At 38.8% G+C, this 17,379-nt stretch overlaps 6 protein-coding genes and 2 pseudogenes across 10 annotated transcripts; 6 read left to right on the forward strand and 2 right to left on the reverse strand.

The window, feature by feature from the left end:
* The first annotated feature begins 177 nt into the window (after window positions 1-177).
* On the forward strand, window positions 178-1,871 carry AT1G24792 (annotated as a pseudogene). The gene has a single exon.
* A 254-nt stretch (window positions 1,872-2,125) lies between these two features.
* LpxC1 (UDP-3-O-acyl N-acetylglycosamine deacetylase family protein) lies at window positions 2,126-4,135 on the forward strand (the record flags this gene model as incomplete). Of its 2 annotated transcripts, none has more annotated exons than NM_102312.3 (7): window positions 2,126-2,246; window positions 2,348-2,656; window positions 2,844-3,050; window positions 3,140-3,241; window positions 3,336-3,400; window positions 3,467-3,611; window positions 3,721-4,135. In NM_102312.3, the coding sequence occupies 7 exons, from the start codon at window positions 2,145-2,147 to the stop codon at window positions 3,769-3,771; spliced, it is 981 nt and encodes a 326-aa protein (NP_173874.2). In that variant the 3' UTR covers window positions 3,772-4,135. The 2 variants fall into 2 exon arrangements, with proteins under 2 accessions (NP_173874.2, NP_001319076.1); NM_001332665.1 differs by having other exon boundaries at window positions 2,145-2,246; window positions 3,336-3,372; window positions 3,721-3,981.
* Window positions 4,075-6,117, forward strand: AT1G24800 (F-box family protein). The gene has a single exon (NM_001123875.2). The coding sequence runs from the start codon at window positions 4,305-4,307 to the stop codon at window positions 5,604-5,606; it is 1,302 nt and encodes a 433-aa protein (NP_001117347.1). The 5' UTR covers window positions 4,075-4,304; the 3' UTR covers window positions 5,607-6,117.
* On the reverse strand, window positions 5,934-8,099 carry AT1G24807 (Glutamine amidotransferase type 1 family protein; the record flags this gene model as incomplete). The annotated part of the gene is made up of 7 exons (NM_102313.2): window positions 5,934-6,434; window positions 6,522-6,657; window positions 6,753-6,852; window positions 6,968-7,078; window positions 7,157-7,194; window positions 7,283-7,392; window positions 7,992-8,099. 7 exons carry the CDS (start codon window positions 8,097-8,099, stop codon window positions 6,330-6,332), a joined length of 708 nt encoding a protein of 235 aa, NP_173875.1. The 3' UTR covers window positions 5,934-6,329.
* Window positions 8,100-9,560: 1,461 nt separating this feature from the next.
* On the reverse strand, window positions 9,561-12,446 carry AT1G24822 (uncharacterized protein; the record flags this gene model as incomplete). Its single annotated transcript, NM_102314.1, has 4 exons — window positions 9,561-9,644; window positions 9,694-9,857; window positions 11,603-11,935; window positions 12,377-12,446. 4 exons carry the CDS (start codon window positions 12,444-12,446, stop codon window positions 9,561-9,563), a joined length of 651 nt encoding a protein of 216 aa, NP_173876.1.
* LpxC2 (UDP-3-O-acyl N-acetylglycosamine deacetylase family protein) lies at window positions 10,465-12,636 on the forward strand. Of its 2 annotated transcripts, NM_001198159.2 has the most exons (5): window positions 10,465-10,620; window positions 10,708-10,742; window positions 10,850-10,903; window positions 11,578-11,824; window positions 12,392-12,636. In NM_001198159.2, the coding sequence occupies exons 1-5, from the start codon at window positions 10,592-10,594 to the stop codon at window positions 12,393-12,395; spliced, it is 369 nt and encodes a 122-aa protein (NP_001185088.1). In that variant the 5' UTR covers window positions 10,465-10,591; the 3' UTR covers window positions 12,396-12,636. The 2 variants fall into 2 exon arrangements, with proteins under 2 accessions (NP_001185088.1, NP_001185089.1); NM_001198160.1 differs by lacking the exon at window positions 12,392-12,636 and having other exon boundaries at window positions 11,578-11,982.
* Window positions 12,637-12,843: 207 nt separating this feature from the next.
* On the forward strand, window positions 12,844-14,821 carry AT1G24851 (uncharacterized protein; the record flags this gene model as incomplete). The annotated part of the gene is made up of 1 exon (NM_102315.2): window positions 12,844-14,821. The coding sequence occupies one exon, from the start codon at window positions 12,844-12,846 to the stop codon at window positions 13,618-13,620; it is 777 nt and encodes a 258-aa protein (NP_173877.1). The 3' UTR covers window positions 13,621-14,821.
* Window positions 14,822-15,407: 586 nt separating this feature from the next.
* On the forward strand, window positions 15,408-16,100 carry AT1G24879 (annotated as a pseudogene). The gene has a single exon.
* The last annotated feature ends 1,279 nt before the right edge of the window (window positions 16,101-17,379 follow it).

Here is a 17,379-nt window from a genome sequence, read left to right on the forward strand (position 1 = left end):
CTATGCCTTGAAGAATCAGACAAAACGAGTGGAGTCTAGAGACTTTGATCCTAATACCACTCCTTAATATATGCCTATCCTATCATTATTTCACAACGCATGTTTACTTTTGTTATGAAATATAGTTTTGTTTAAAGGGTGGTAACGTAATTTATGGGTTCCATTAGGATTGTGTTTTATTTTCTCTCCTCATCCTCATGCATGTAAGAATTTGCATTTTTATAAATATATACTATGAATTCAGTCCAACCTTACAGTGTGAACAATTTAATTAAACGAAGCATAATCCTAAAAGAAAATAAAACTAAAAAAAAATAGTTAAGATGGTATAAGATAATTTTATTAAGTTAAGATGTTGCACTTTTCACTAAGTAAATCAAACATTTACATAGTGATTTGTCATAATGTGCATATTCCATTTTTTCGGGTCTTTCATTTCCATATTCCTCAGCTCTTTCATATATTGAAGATTGAAGAGAATAAGAAAGACGCTTTTTATAGGAAACGAATTAAAGAGTGTTGACTTGCCGTAAAAGTAACTTAAATTGTTCGTCGCCTGAGCATGGATTTATATAAACGTGAAGTACTATACAAAACCCTAACCAACATTTGATCAAACGACAATGATGTCGGAACTTCCAGAGCATTTGTTAGAAGAGATACTCTACCGCGTTCCAGCTATGTCTTTGAAACAGTTAGGGTCTACTTGCAAAGGATGGAACTGTTTATTCAAGGATAGGAGATTCACAAGAAAACACTTGGATAAAGGCCCAAAGCAGTTTCTGATTCACATGTCTAAAGGGCTTAGGGTACGCTCGATGAGTGTCGATCTCCATAGACTTCCACATGTAAAAGTCACAGTTGAATTTACCCTAATCAACCCTAAATATCCTAGTTGTCTAGATCAAGATCAATTCGAGATATATAAAGTCTCTCACTGCGACGGCTTATTGTTATGCGTCTGCGTCACCAAGGAGGACAATACTTGGCTCGCGGTATGGAACCCGTGTACTGGTCAAACAAGGTGGATTCAACCCATGACTTATATGACAACTATACTCTCGGATCCTACCAAAATAATAGCTACAATATATTGGCACACACTGGTTTTGGCTACGACCACGAATTCCAAATTTATGAAATTAACTCCAATTCATGGAGGATTATTGATGCCACTTTGGACTTCAAATTAGGGTATATTGGTCGTGGCGTGTCTTTGAAGGGAAAGACTTACTGGATTGCTAGTGGTGAAGAAGAGAAACGGCTTGGCAAATTCTTAATCAGTTTTGATTATACGACAGAAAGATTTGAACGTCTATGTCTTCCGAATAAGTATCCTTGTTATGCAACTCTGGCTCTATCCGTTGTTAGAGAAGAGAAACTTTCCATGTTATCGCAACGCGGAATTAAATCAAAGGCAGAAATATGGGTGACAAATAAGATTGGTGAGACACAAGTGGTGTCGTGGAGCATGGTCTTAGCTTTGGATTTGCAGCCTAAACGTTGTATTGGGGAAAGCGGAAGTTTCTTGGTCGACGAGAAGAAGAGAGTGGTCGTGTGTTGTGATAATATTAGAGACCAAGGAAAAACCACGGTACACATTTTTGGAGAGGACAACAAAGTGAAACAAGTGGGTTTTGAAGTCGGATCATCTCTGTAATGTATGTTTTATTATGTTCCAAGTTTGACTCAAATCTACCAAGGTATCACAGGCAAAAGAAAAAGGGACGAATGATCATAGTGTTTGGTGTGGATCTTGGAGCAACTATCAGATTTTTCAATTATGATAAGTTTTCTTCTCAATTTCAATTAATCGCTTCTTTATGCCATAATTTAGAGGCAATTGCTGTAATATTTCTAAATTTTTTAGGCATTCTTTACTTTGTACTTCTCCTTTTAATTATATAGGTAGATTTGATGATAATTAGAAGATTAAGACTTCAAAAATGGAGATTATGTGAAATTGAGAAAAGCATCACACAAAGAAAATGGTTTTTGGTGGAACAATTGGGATATTTGCATAACATGAATTTTGATTCCGGTTTACTATACATTATTTGTTTCTTGATTCCGGTTTAGTATATCCTAGTACTTACTTAAATCAATAATCCGGGCATGGTTAAAATTAATCAGACGTTGAATCAATGAGACTCCCCGTCACCGTCAAAGCCACTAAGCCGTCGTTTCTCGTCATTTGGATCCGATACTCCTCCGCCGCGTCGTCGCCGACAGTCTCCTTGAATCCAGTAAACCTCTCTCCCGCACACGCTTACATGTATATGCGACTTTATTATCCATTGGAATCATTTTGAGTGTGTTTTTTTTGTCTTGGGGTTCAATACTGTAGAGTGGACGATTACAGCAAACTCTCGCAGGATCTGTGGAAGTGAAAGGAAAATCTCTGCACTCCGGTAAGTTCTCGACGGTGAAGCTAAATCCGGAGATCGCCGGAGCTGGTAGGTTCTTCGAGTTTCGATCCAGATTCATCCCTGCGTCGATTGAATTTGCTCAGGAATCGCCTCTTTGCACGACGCTGTTGAAAGATGAGCTCAAAATCCGAACCGTTGAGCATTTGTTATCAGCTCTTGAGGCGAAGGGAGTTGATAATTGCAGGATTCAAATCGAGAGCGAAAGTTCCGATGATCGAGAAGTCGAGGTTTGTTACCTGAATACATACATTTTGAGTAATCATAGGTCGAATCAATGTCTCGTATTGTCTATTTTGACTGGATTTGTATGCTATAGAGATTGTCAACATCTTGCTGTGCAGTGTAGCTCTTAGTTTTATAGACTTGGTACACTGGAGGAGATGATGAGTGTAGGCAACACTAACCAAGTGACAGGTCCCTATTTTTGATGGATCAGCTAAAGAATGGGTCGATGCGATACAAGGAGTTGGCATAAACGCGGCTCAAAACCATGATGGTGAAAGTGTAGAGAAGATGGTCGCACATGTGAACAAGCCTGTGTATGTTTGCAAGAACGATACTTTTGTTGCTGCATTTCCGGCTCTAGAGACTCGGATCACTTGTGGTATCGACTTCCCACAGGTTCAGTCTAATGGCATTTTGACTTATTTTCTGCTTGTACATAAATTGTTATTGACTTGGTCTGTTGTGTATGATGATGAACTTTACAGGTGCCTGCTATAGGCTGCCAATGGTTTTCTTGGAGACCTATCCATGAGTCTTCTTTTGCAAAGGATATCGCATCATCAAGAACCTTCTGTGTCTATGAAGAGGTTAGTTAGATCCATTGTTGTTGCTTAGGAGCTTTGGAATCAGTAAACTGGTGTTCGTTCTTCAACCATCTGTGTCTGAGGGTTTTGTTTGCAGGTGGAGCGTATGCGTGAAGCAGGGCTCATTAAAGGAGGTTCTCTGGATAACGCCATAGTTTGTAGGTAAATAATCTTGCATATTGATGACTAAAGGGACACAATATTCAACTGAAACTGTCTCTAATGCAGCGCTGAGCATGGATGGATGAATCCTCCTCTGCGGTTTGATGATGAAGCATGTCGACATAAGATTCTTGACCTAATCGGTGACCTCTCCCTTGTTTCACGGGGCGGAAATGGAGGACTCCCCGTGGCTCACATAGTCGCATATAAGGTAAATAATACTAGCTTAACATCTTATAGTTTGCACAAAAAAGAAAAAAAAAAAACATCTTATAGTTTTCTCGAGAAAAGAAAACAATAGTATTATCTTTCAAATGCAGGCGGGTCATGCACTGCACACTGACTTAGCACGTCACCTTACCATGGACTGAAGAGTATGTGCTCGTTGTCAACCATATCCCGCAAAAGCCTTGATCGTTTCTGTTTCTTTTTGGATTCGTTATCCAAAGATGGTACCAATGTGGGATTTTTGTTTGTTCAATGGAAGATCATTACTCTTGTGAATACAGTAAAATTTGTAACATTAAACTATTTTAGGTACTAATCATAGGGACATTTTAACCGATCAAACTGTTCCAAAACCAAATTGAATTGAAACTTAAGTTGTAGTTCAATAATAGTTTTACTCTGTACCAATTTAACATATTGAAACTGAAAATAAAAGAAAATGGAACAGAACTAATAAAAATAATAAAATAATTTAAAACGAAAAAGAATTTGACTTGGATACATTTTTCACATTAGGAAAAGGTAAATTCCTCTCCTTTTTTATTTTTATTTTTTTACTCGTATTTATAATTGTTGTACATTATAACGTATTAGGATACGTATTAAGAGAGAAGAACCCTAATTACTTACGAGAGAGGAGAACCCTAATTTTCAATTGTGGTCGAAAATTGGAAGAATGAGGAGGAGGAGGTGCGATCTTCAACCGAAGAGAACGAGAATGTGCGATCTTCAACCGAAGAGAACGAGTATGTGCGATCTTCCACCGAAGCTGGTAGGGGAGAAGATCCTCACGAGGATTCCGATAACATCTCTGAGAGCGGTGCGATCCACTTGCAAATTATGGAACGCTTTAACCAAAGATCGGGTTCTGGGTAAAGCAGCGGCGCAGTTTTTGGGGTTTATGACGATGGATTCAAAGGTCTGTTCAGTTAGATTCCATCTCCGTCGCAGCAAGGAGGAAGAAGAAGACACGATGGATCTATCTATAAAGCAGGTAGATTTGCTTAATCAAGTCGAGATATCTAGAGTGTATCACTGCGACGGCTTGTTGTTATGCGTGGCTAAGGACAACTCGAGGGTCGTGGTTTGGAACCCTTATTTGGGGCAAACAAGATGGATCAGACCCAGAACAGAATCCAACATAGGAGACAGCTATGCTCTTGGATACGACATCAACCGTAACCACAAAATCTTGAGGATGGTGCAGACAAGAAACGTTTCCGTTTACAGGTACGAAATCTACGACTTGCGCTCTAATTCATGGAGGGTTCTCGAGGTCACTCCCAACGGGGAAATGGACCCTAATCATCCCCTCTACGGCGTTTCTGTGAAGGGAAATACCTACTTTTTTGCGCATGAGGATAGCAGCAGTGGTGAAATTGATGAAGATGGCGACATAATCGATCTTGAAGATTTCTTACTCTGTTTTGATTTTACAACAGAGACATTTGGTCTGCGTCTGCCTCTTCCGTTTCACTCTACTATCGATGCGACTGTGACCCTCTCTTGTGTTAGAGACCAGCAGCTCGCGGTGCTATATCATAATGAGGGTCTTCACAGTGATGATCGGTTTACCACAGTTGAGTTTTGGGTTACTACTAGTATTGAGCCCAACTCTGTGTCCTGGAGCAAGTTTTTGACAGTGGATATGAGACCATTGGCACTCACTGGTGTTCGGTTTGACAATGATATGGGTGCCACCTTCTTCATTGACGAGGATGAGAAAGTCGCTGTGGTTTTCGATCTAGACGGATACCTAAGCACCGAGAGCGCTCGTTACCACACCGCTTTTATCAGTGGAAAGGATGGATTCTTTAAACCTGTGACTCTAGGAGTAGCTCCCAATGTCGGGGAACCTTGTCCCAGAACCGGGCATATTCCGACTACATATCGTCCCCCGCTTGTCTGCTCGTCTACTTACCTTCCGAGTTTAGTGCAAGTCAACCAACAGCGCAAAAGGAAAGAAAGACATGTTTAGTTTTCTGTTCCTTGCAGTTCTCAAGACTGCTAGTCAATTCTCAGTTACATTTCCATGTTATCTTTCTCCTCTTTTAGTTTCTCTTCTCAAACTTACTCTTGTCATGGTTTAAGTTTCTTACTTTTCGTCAGTGAGATGGTTAGGTACCTTATTTGTTTCTTGCATTGTCGTCTGCTAGTAAATTTATCAAAGCATTGTTCTAGTCACTTGTTCACTTGCACCATCCTTAAGCAAAGCATGACATGGTTTCATGTACTGTTAGCCCAATTATGGAGTACATATCTCATATAAGTTAGTCTGTTTCTGCGTTTACTTCTAAGTTAGTCCCAATTATGGAGTACATATCTCATACATATCTTATATATACGAAAAGTGATATCTGATCTCATCTCATGTATGTTGTGTTTCTTACACCATTATGAATACTATCTGGCCTTTACAGGTTCGTCCTGTAGTGAAAGAAGTACTAGACACATTTTGGGTAGGTGCTTAGCTAGGAACCAAATAAAAACTGAAAGACCCTCGGCAATTTTTGTCGCTAGGCATGCTTAAATAACCATAGCTTTCTGCTTTCCACATTTCACAAATTAAGTAAAAGTGGAGGAACAAGTCGAATTTTTATGATAGAAACAATGGGAAGATGGCAAGGAACATTTTGCATTGGCAAATATTATTACAGGGAGGCACTATTCGAACACAGCAGATTTTCTCATTCAGGCTAGTCTACGTCAGCTTCTCGGAATCCTTTTTCTCTACGATTTTGATGAAATTGCGGACAATTGTCTTGCCCTCAGTTGTTATAATACTCTCCGGATGAAATTGAACTCCCTGTGAACAATGTTTACAAGACTTCAAGAGTTCTGTTTTGAATGGAGGGGGCAATAAGATTACAGTACACACTTGTGCGGGTTTTACCTGTATATGCTTGTACTTTCTGTGACGGGCAGCCATAACCAGACCATCTTCTGTCCATGCTGTAACCTCGAGCTCATCACTAGGAAATGTATCTTTTTCGATCACGAGACTGTGATATCTACCTACAATGAAAGGGCTGAAACCAACCAGATTTGTTTTATTACACATTTTTACAGACTTATGATTAACTATATTAGACAACACACAAAAAAAATTGATTTTGATTCATACTTTGATAATCCAGAGAACAAGCCTTCTTCTCCTTTCTCATCATAGTGAACCATTGAGCTTTTCCCATGCATAACACCAAATGGTGACCGCACAATCTTTCCTAATCAATGTTCAAACAAAATTGCATTTAAGCTGTGGATGCATAGAATAAAGAACAAAACCATGTTTGAACACTGATACGGGAAAATAAGATGTCTTGTTTATATGCAACTAACCTCCAAATGCTTCTCCTATACACTGCAAACCCATACATACTCCAAATAAAGGAACAAGTGGTCCGAGTTCCAAAACAGTTTGCAAGGAAATCCCAGAGTCTTGAGGGGTACCTATCAAATTCAAGAAAAGTGTTATCCACTTCTCCAGCATATAATTATAGGAGAAATTTCAGAGGCCAAAATATTTACCAGGTCCAGGAGAAATCAACACTCCTCTTGGATTTTTTCTGCAAGAGGGAGAGAATGATAAAGGAATGAACATCAGTCGATTAGCCAGATTACGTTTTAAACAGAATGCATATAGTTTCTTCTTACCTTTTCAGCTCTTCTACTGTAAGTTCATCATTGCGGTAAACTTCAAAATGGCATTGTAGCTCTCCCATATACTGTAGAAATAGATAGCAATTCTCAAAATTTTGTTTATACTAAAGCAGAAGAAACCATATCAAGAGAACGATCACAATAAATAGTATGCACCTGACACTATTCTGCGTGGAGAACTAGAAGTAAGACATGATCAAATTGTATATTTGGTATCTATGTGCGTTAAGTCAGATATTCAGAGCAGCCAAAATCTCATGAGAAAGCGAGATATTTCAACTAGGAATAACAAATCTAAAGTCAAAAATAGCAACTCAGGAAATCGCCAATTCAAACTTTGAACATGATTAAAGATTCTACTTAAAAGACCAGACTTTAGGCAGCAAAGAAGTGATGTGTTAGCTTTTGCTGGATCAACAATTACTCCTTACAACGACAAACAAGCAACGAGGAGCTTTCGACAATAAGATTCGATGGCACGACATAGCAACGACTCTGATCACATTAACAACAGATGGTCAACATTACATAGTCTTATCTATTAGCAAGTCGAAAGTAGATTGGATTGTGAACTAATGAGATTCTAACATTCAATCACAATGCATATACTTGAATACATTTCTAACAAAATGCAAATTCAGCTGCTTTCACATCAAAAATCTAACGAGCCTAGTAAGATTTGAGATTGTGTTAGAAATGAAACCTGGCAGAGATTGTAAGTGAAGCTGTCGTAATTATCAATCACGATGATAGGACCATTCTGTTTAGAGGAATTGATAACAACGGAAGGTATCGAATTCGATTCTGCCATTTCAATAGAAGCTTCAGCAAATGTACATCTCTACGACTCTTCCCCAAAACTGAAAACTCCTATATCACAGAAGTATATTTGGGATCTAAGTGAGATATTCAGAGCAGCCAACAAGGAATAACCCAATCTAACAATAGCAACTCAGAAAATCACCAATTTTCAAACTTTAAACAAGATAAAAGACTTAAAAGACCAGACTGTAGGCAGCTAAGAAGTAATGTAGTAGCTATTGCTGAATCAAAAATTACTCCTGGCAAGGACAGAGAAGCAAGGAGGAGCTTTTTCAAATATATACAAAACCAAGAAAAATTACTCATCTAGAGAACTAGTCTTACGTGAATAAGATTCGATGGTGCCGCATAACGACTCAGTCTGATCACATAACAAGAGAGAAATTACATTACATAGTCTTGTATATAAGCAAGTCGAGACTAGATTGATTGTGAAATAAAGAGATTCTAACAATCAATCGAGATGCATACTTGAATACAATTCATATGAATCAAGGACTTGCAATTAGCCAGGACCCTAATTGATTAAGACATGGTTGACCAAAAAAACAAAACTATTAGAAATTATGGTCAAAGTAGTAGCTACAGAGATTAGAAATCTATTCCAATGGTCTTAGCTCTAACGTCAACAAAGGTTTAATCATCCCCTAAACTTCAAGTTTCAACTTAGTCCGAATCAGGAGAAAGACTATGAGGGAAGTTATTTGGACAAATGGTTTAATGCTCTACTAAAGGGGAATCGATCAGATTCTAATTGTAACATTTTGGGTACCTGGAGGTTGAAGATCCTTCGAAGAACGAAGTGAGCCGCCTCGCGAACATTCTGTTCAGGTGATGTTGACCCGACTCGCTGATTCGACCCGGAGCTGGTTTTGAAACGGTCAAGGATATAAGTGGCGCTGGATTGATGAGGAAATCGCTATCAATTGAGATAGACTGCGAATAGTACGAGAACACCATCATTTTGGATGCTTTGACGCAGATTCATTCATGGCTTCTAGGTCTTTTATTACTTCATTAGTTGTTGACTTAAAGAAATATATCTAAGTAACGTTTAATGATGTGGGGGATATTAAGCAGCCAGGTTTTACACTCAGCTATAGTCATCTTTTCGTATAAGCATCTAATTCGACAAATGTATAGTATAGTCATCTTTTCGTATAAGCATATATAGTATAGTCATCGTATAAGCATATATACCGTTTTCAATTTAATGGTCACACGATCCTTTCTGAAAAAAAAAAGAAAATTATCATTAAACAAGCTTCTGATCAACAAAATAATATCCCAAAAAGGTGGATTAAATTTTTGTTTTCTTCATAGACATAAGGAAATTAACTTTATAGTCTGACCATTGATTAACTTTCAGCAATGTGCACAACTGCCATTTTGATAACACCATAGTTTAAGATGCCAAAAAAACAAAGGAAGATGGAGCGAGAAAGATGAATTACGCTATAGGAATTGATTTTCCTCTTAAGTGCTCAAGTCTCACTTTAAATTCAACTATCACGGATGAGCCAAATGCCCAGCCCTAAACAAAAAGATTAACTTAGTAATTGATACCTTGTAGAAAGACAAACCGTGAGATCAGTGAAAGTGGTAAGTTGCCTGGATATCACGAAAGTGTCAAGACTCTTCTCTTCACCATCTTTAATCATATCTTCCATCATATGAATCTTCAGCATCTTGAATTGACGATCGAAGACAGGCTTGTAGAGATGACTCAAACGTGTACCACAATGGCCTCATAATATAGATGCAAGATTATTATGATTGAATGACGATTCTTCGGATGCATATGTAGGAATAAACACTGCGTCATACGAGTTCTCATAACCATCAATTCACTTTCGAATAGAAATGGTAAATTTTCATTACAAACTGATCCAAGCACTTCAAGACCTAATGAGAACAAAGTAAATCAACACAAAGACAGTGTCCGGACTTTTGATAGGATTTATTTTTTAAAAGGTATTTCGCATATAAACTTCTTAACATAGATCTCTACATATATAGACAAAATGAAATAAATACAAAGATGTGCTTCATAAGTTCTCAACAAAGCCCAAGTAATCTCCACAATAAGGCTTATTTATAAGTCCTCTAATCTGAGTGACTTCAATGATTCTTCCAGCCCAAAACAAGGCTTCTCTCCTCCAGAAAAATAATTAGGATTATTATATTATTATTTGTTTTGTTTCCTCGAATAAAAAAGAGAATCCGAGAACTTTTTAAGACAAAAGCCAAGTCTTCGAAACCTTATGAGATGTGATAGAGTTACAAGGGTAAAACAGGAACTCAGAATAAAAATAAGTTAATCGAGAAAGCTCCAAATAAACACCACTCGTCCGCCTCTCTGTCTCTCACCAAAATAAAAAACTCAATCTCTCTCTCTCTCTCTCTCCATCGAGAAACACTAAACTGCTATAATCATTACCTCTCTTCGATTTCTCAAACCCTATCTGGCTCTCTACCCATATGCTTCAGATCCGCATTAAAAAAGCTAAGTTTTTTGTTATGTCCTTCTTTCTTATTTGATCAGTTTGTTCTTGTTTCACGATTTTAACCTGAGATTTTTTATATATTTTCTCCAGATCTGCTATCCGCAGTCATCTGTTCATAGGAAAAGGCAAGTTTTTTTTCCATCTCTACTTCAGATCTGAAAAAGATGGATTGTTCTTCTTGTGTTGTCCGGTTTCATCAATTTAATCTGTTCTTTGTTATTATATTTTACAGATCTGGCTTTACTTTTAGAGATTATCTCAGATCCAGCCTTTTACCCAATTGAAGGCAAGTTCACATACTCTGTTTTTTTTGTCTTGGTTTTAATTTCTCGGTTTTTTACATGTAACAGATGTTTTAAGCATGATTTTTTGTTTAAACAGTTTGTTTTTCCTACCCTTAAAACTTCTCTGAATTAATATCCCATTTATATGACCACTCTAATGTCTTCTTATACGACTACGCAAGTGTTGCATATTCTTGACCTTTTCACACTTCATTTGCATTTTAGTCTAACAATATAAATCCGCAAATATCTTGTGTTTATACTTATTGAAATTAGTCTTCCGACATATATAATCTAGGATCTATTTGGATTATTTGGGCCATCAGTCTCATTCGTTTCATTAACATCTGAGTCTTTGAACTTTGTTTATCTTTCCTAGCTTGATATTTTAATATTAGTTTTTTTGCGCCTCTTTGTTTTTGATCATTTATTCTCTCAATTGGATAGTATAGTGAAGTAAATAATGTAGCTATGACTTTACCTGTAGCATTTACCTGTAGCATCTTAAAAATATGAATTAAAAATGATTTAGCTAATTTGGGCTTATGTTTATAAGCATAGAAGTTTATACTACAAGTTCGTTTAGATTTTTCCAGTATCAACTCAAACATAGTTTTTACTCAAGCATAGTTTTTACTCAAGCATAGTTTTTACTCACACTAAAACCCACATGTAGTGTGCAAAAGTAAGTACCCCCCCACCTCTGTTCCTCACGGTTTTTCTGCAAAGGACCCACCCTCCTTGAACTTCAGCGTCCATCACAATGTCCCCATCATCATCAAACCTGTACAAGCCAGTGGCGATCCTAACATTGTAGAAGTTGATAGCATTTTTGCAAGTGGAGGGAGCACTTGTGTTTCTCCACGTATTGCTGTCTTGATTAAAGCGGTTGTCAACTCTGTAAAGTCCCTCTACTTCAATAGGTATGGTAAATGAGTTTGATTCTGGGAATAGGTTGTGGTTGTTATAAAGAATGCTCCACTCAGCAGCGTTGAGCCAGCGCTGTGTTGATGTTTGAAGCACAGCTGCTACATCTGTCAAAAATAGCAACCAAACATATGAGATTTATATATATATTATAAGCAACTGTTTTATTCTGAAATTTTTAAATCTTGCCTTAATTGTACAAATTCCATAGATCTAGGAGACTATTCTAAGATTCCATAGATCTGTAACACTGTGCTACGATTTCTACACTGTTCTAAGATTCCATAGATCTGTAACACTGTACTACGATTTCTACACTGTTCTAAGATTCCATAGATCATAACTTTTCTAAGATTTCTACACTGTTACCAATTCCATAGATTGTAGCCTCGATTTCCCAAATTCACAGATCTACTCTAATTTTAAATACATTCCTCCAATTCCCAAACTCACCAATGTTTCTTGATACTTTCAATTTCAATTTCTTTATTACCCCAAATTCGCTACCCCTATATCTTGCTTCTGAGAATATAATCGTTTTTTATTACCTTCATTTCCTTCAGGTAGGTCCATATGCTGAAGATTTATCGCAGGAGCGACCACTACGGGAGCCGCCATTGGAGATTCTCTGTGAGAGAGAGAGAGAGAAATAGTTTGAGAATCAATCTTCTGTATTTTATTGTGTAGATCAAGTTATTTAGTATATGCTAGTACTTATGGTTAAAATAGACTATTATTAAAATTCAAAAGTAATAAAGCCAACGAGTACACTAAACTCAGATTATATTTTCCAAAACTATTGCTAAAGAATATCAATACGTACACTAGATATAGAAATCGGAATTAGGTACGTTGTGATCCATTTCAGCTACTGTTAGGGGTAAGATTTGGGCTTGCTTGGCCCAAGGCCCAAATCCAAGTCAAAGGCCTAAGCAGAATGTTAAGTCAAGAGGGTAGGCTCGTCAAAATCCTGGAGGAGTGTCCTACACGCAGAAGGCTATAAATACGGAATAGCATGTCTTGTCAAAGGGGGATTCCGCCGGACACGCAGAGACACAGAGCAGCTCGTCAGCTCACCCGTCCGAAGTATCCCGCCAGCCGGTCCGTCTCAAGCAGCTCGTCAGCTCACCCGTCTCAAGCAGCTCGTCAGCTCTCCCGTCCGAAGCAGCTCGTCAGCCGGCCCGTATCAAGCAGCTCGTCAGCTCACCCGTCTCAAGCAGCTCGTCAGCTCTCCCCTCCGAAGTATCCCGCCAGCCGGTCCGTCTCAAACAGCTCGTCAGCTCACCCGTCTCAAGCAGCTCGTCAGCTCACCCGTCCGAAGTATCCCGCCAGCCGGTCCGTCTCAAGCAGCTCGTCAGCTCACCCGTCTCAAGCAGATCGTCAGCTCACCCGTCTCAAGCAGCTCGTCAGCTCTCCCCTCCGAAGTATCCCGCCAGCCGGTCCGTCTCAAGCAGCTCGTCAGCTCACCCGTCTCAATCAGCTCGTCAGCTCTCCCCTCCGAAGTATCCCGCCAGCCGGTCCGTCTCAAACAGCTCGTCAGCTCACCCGTCCGAAGTATCCCGCCAGCCGGTTCGTCTCAAGCAGCTCGTCAGCTCACCCGTCTCAAGCAGCTCGTCAGCTCACCCGTCTCAAGCAGCTCGTCAGCTCACCCGTCTCAAGCAGCTCGTCAGCTCACCCGTATCAAGCAGCTCGTCAGCTCACCCGTCCAAAGTACCTCGTCTGCCCATCCATCTTGAGTAACTCGTTTACTCGTCCGTCCGAAGTGTCTCTCCGACCTGCCCGCCCAAAATAACTAACCTACTCGCACGTCTCGAGAAGCCATCCAGCTCGTCGCACATCTGCCGGCTCGTCAATTACCTGCCGACCTTCCTCCAATAATGGCCTAGCTCGTTTATCACAATATGAACTACGTGTGGCTTGATCCCTTTCTAAGGGTACGTAGGCAACCTTTTACAAGGTTCAGCTATAAAACGAATAAACTCTATTCTTCCTCGGAAGATCGTCTTCCGGCCTCAAGCTCGTCTTTCATCTACAATCGGCTCGTTCTTACTCCATTTATGCTCGTTGAAGAAATCATCATTTGTAATCCGTCCAATCCGCCTAAGTCGCGGGCTCGTCATTAATAGAAAGATTCTTCTTCCTTCCCTAGAGATCCCATTTTCGTACTTGTGTGATTCGTGCATCAACAGCTACCATAAACTATTAATTGTAGTGAGTAAGTGGACTTTAGATTCATATAGAGTTATGCGATTCGGTTGAACGTATCATACGAATCTCAGTGTCTACCTAATTAATACACATATAATGCAAAAAGAACAAACGCATACTATAGATGATAAGACGTGATTGGACACATTAAACACATAGTTTACGGCATTACATAAACCGATACACATAATTAATTACGTGTTACTTCTGTGGCGTGTAGTAGAAAGACTAGCTGCATATGGCACCTAATTAATACTCATATATGGTTCATGCGAAATGCTGATATGTATAAGGTAATATATACCACCACTTTGGTACCACAATGCAACATCTAAATTCGATTATGATAAGCTATGATAAGCTATCTTCTCAATATCAATTAATCGCTTCTTTATTCTAATACCACTCCTTAATATATGCCTATCATATCATTATTTCACAACGCATGTTTACTTTTGTTATGAAATAGTTTTGTTTAAAGGGTGGTAACGTAATTTATGGGTTCCATTAGGATTGTGATTTATTTTCTCTCCTCATCCTTATGCATGTAAGAATTTGCATTTTTATAAATATATACTATGAATTCAGTCCAACCTTACAGTGTGAACAATTTAATTAAACGAAGCATAATCCTAAAAGAAAATAAAACTAAAAAAAAATAGTTAAGATGGTATAAGATAATTTTATTAAGTTAAGATGTTGCACTTTTCACTAAGTAAATCAAACATTTACATAGTGATTTGTCATAATGTGCATATTCCATTTTTTCGGGTCTTTCATTTCCATATTCCTCAGCTCTTTCATATATTGAAGATTGAAGAGAATAAGAAAGACGCTTTTTATAGGAAACGAATTAAAGAGTGTTGACTTGCCGTAAAAGTAACTTAAATTGTTCGTCGCCTGAGCATGGATTTATATAAACGTGAAGTACTATACAAAACCCTAACCAACATTTGATCAAACGACAATGATGTCGGAACTTCCAGAGCATTTGTTAGAAGAGATACTCTACCGCGTTCCAGCTATGTCTTTGAAACAGTTAGGGTCTACTTGCAAAGGATGGAACTGTTTATTCAAGGATAGGAGATTCACAAGAAAACACTTGGATAAAGGCCCAAAGCAGTTTCTGATTCACATGTCTAAAGGGCTTAGGGTACGCTCGATGAGTGTCGATCTCCATAGACTTCCACATGTAAAAGTCACAGTTGAATTTACCCTAATCAACCCTAAATATCCTAGTTGTCTAGATCAAGATCAATTCGAGATATATAAAGTCTCTCACTGCGACGGCTTATTGTTATGCGTCTGCGTCACCAAGGAGGACAATACTTGGCTCGCGGTATGGAACCCGTGTACTGGTCAAACAAGGTGGATTCAACCCATGACTTATATGACAACTATACTCTCGGATCCTACCAAAATAATAGCTACAATATATTGGCACACACTGGTTTTGGCTACGACCACGAATTCCAAATTTATGAAATTAACTCCAATTCATGGAGGATTATTGATGCCACTTTGGACTTCAAATTAGGGTATATTGGTCGTGGCGTGTCTTTGAAGGGAAAGACTTACTGGATTGCTAGTGGTGAAGAAGAGAAACGGCTTGGCAAATTCTTAATCAGTTTTGATTATACGACAGAAAGATTTGAACGTCTATGTCTTCCGAATAAGTATCCTTGTTATGCAACTCTGGCTCTATCCGTTGTTAGAGAAGAGAAACTTTCCATGTTATCGCAACGCGGAATTAAATCAAAGGCAGAAATATGGGTGACAAATAAGATTGGTGAGACACAAGTGGTGTCGTGGAGCATGGTCTTAGCTTTGGATTTGCAGCCTAAACGTTGTATTGGGGAAAGCGGAAGTTTCTTGGTCGACGAGAAGAAGAGAGTGGTCGTGTGTTGTGATAATATTAGAGACCAAGGAAAAACCACGGTACACATTTTTGGAGAGGACAACAAAGTGAAACAAGTGGGTTTTGAAGTCGGATCATCTCTGTAATGTATGTTTTATTATGTTCCAAGTTTGACTCAAATCTACCAAGGTATCACAGGCAAAAGAAAAAGGGACGAATGATCATAGTGTTTGGTGTGGATCTTGGAGCAACTATCAGATTTTTCAATTATGATAAGTTTTCTTCTCAATTTCAATTAATCGCTTCTTTATGCCATAATTTAGAGGCAATTGCTGTAATATTTCTAAATTTTTTAGGCATTCTTTACTTTGTACTTCTCCTTTTAATTATATAGGTAGATTTGATGATAATTAGAAGATTAAGACTTCAAAAATGGAGATTATGTGAAATTGAGAAAAGCATCACACAAAGAAAATGGTTTTTGGTGGAACAATTGGGATATTTGCATAACATGAATTTTGATTCCGGTTTACTATACATTATTTGTTTCTTGATTCCGGTTTAGTATATCCTAGTACTTACTTAAATCAATAATCCGGGCATGGTTAAAATTAATCAGACGTTGAATCAATGAGACTCCCCGTCACCGTCAAAGCCACTAAGCCGTCGTTTCTCGTCATTTGGATCCGATACTCCTCCGCCGCGTCGTCGCCGACAGTCTCCTTGAATCCAGTAAACCTCTCTCCCGCACACGCTTACATGTATATGCGACTTTATTATCCATTGGAATCATTTTGAGTGTGTTTTTTTTGTCTTGGGGTTCAATACTGTAGAGTGGACGATTACAGCAAACTCTCGCAGGATCTGTGGAAGTGAAAGGAAAATCTCTGCACTCCGGTAAGTTCTCGACGGTGAAGCTAAATCCGGAGATCGCCGGAGCTGGTAGGTTCTTCGAGTTTCGATCCAGATTCATCCCTGCGTCGATTGAATTTGCTCAGGAATCGCCTCTTTGCACGACGCTGTTGAAAGATGAGCTCAAAATCCGAACCGTTGAGCATTTGTTATCAGCTCTTGAGGCGAAGGGAGTTGATAATTGCAGGATTCAAATCGAGAGCGAAAGTTCCGATGATCGAGAAGTCGAGGTTTGTTACCTGAATACATACATTTTGAGTAATCATAGGTCGAATCAATGTCTCGTATTGTCTATTTTGACTGGATTTGTATGCTATAGAGATTGTCAACATCTTGCTGTGCAGTGTAGCTCTTAGTTTTATAGACTTGGTACACTGGAGGAGATGATGAGTGTAGGCAACACTAACCAAGTGACAGGTCCCTATTTTTGATGGATCAGCTAAAGAATGGGTCGATGCGATACAAGGAGTTGGCATAAACGCGGCTCAAAACCATGATGGTGAAAGTGTAGAGAAGATGGTCGCACATGTGAACAAGCCTGTGTATGTTTGCAAGAACGATACTTTTGTTGCT

This window comes from Arabidopsis thaliana (genome assembly GCF_000001735.4).
Source record: "Arabidopsis thaliana chromosome 1 sequence".
Classification (NCBI taxonomy): domain Eukaryota; kingdom Viridiplantae; phylum Streptophyta; class Magnoliopsida; order Brassicales; family Brassicaceae; genus Arabidopsis; species Arabidopsis thaliana.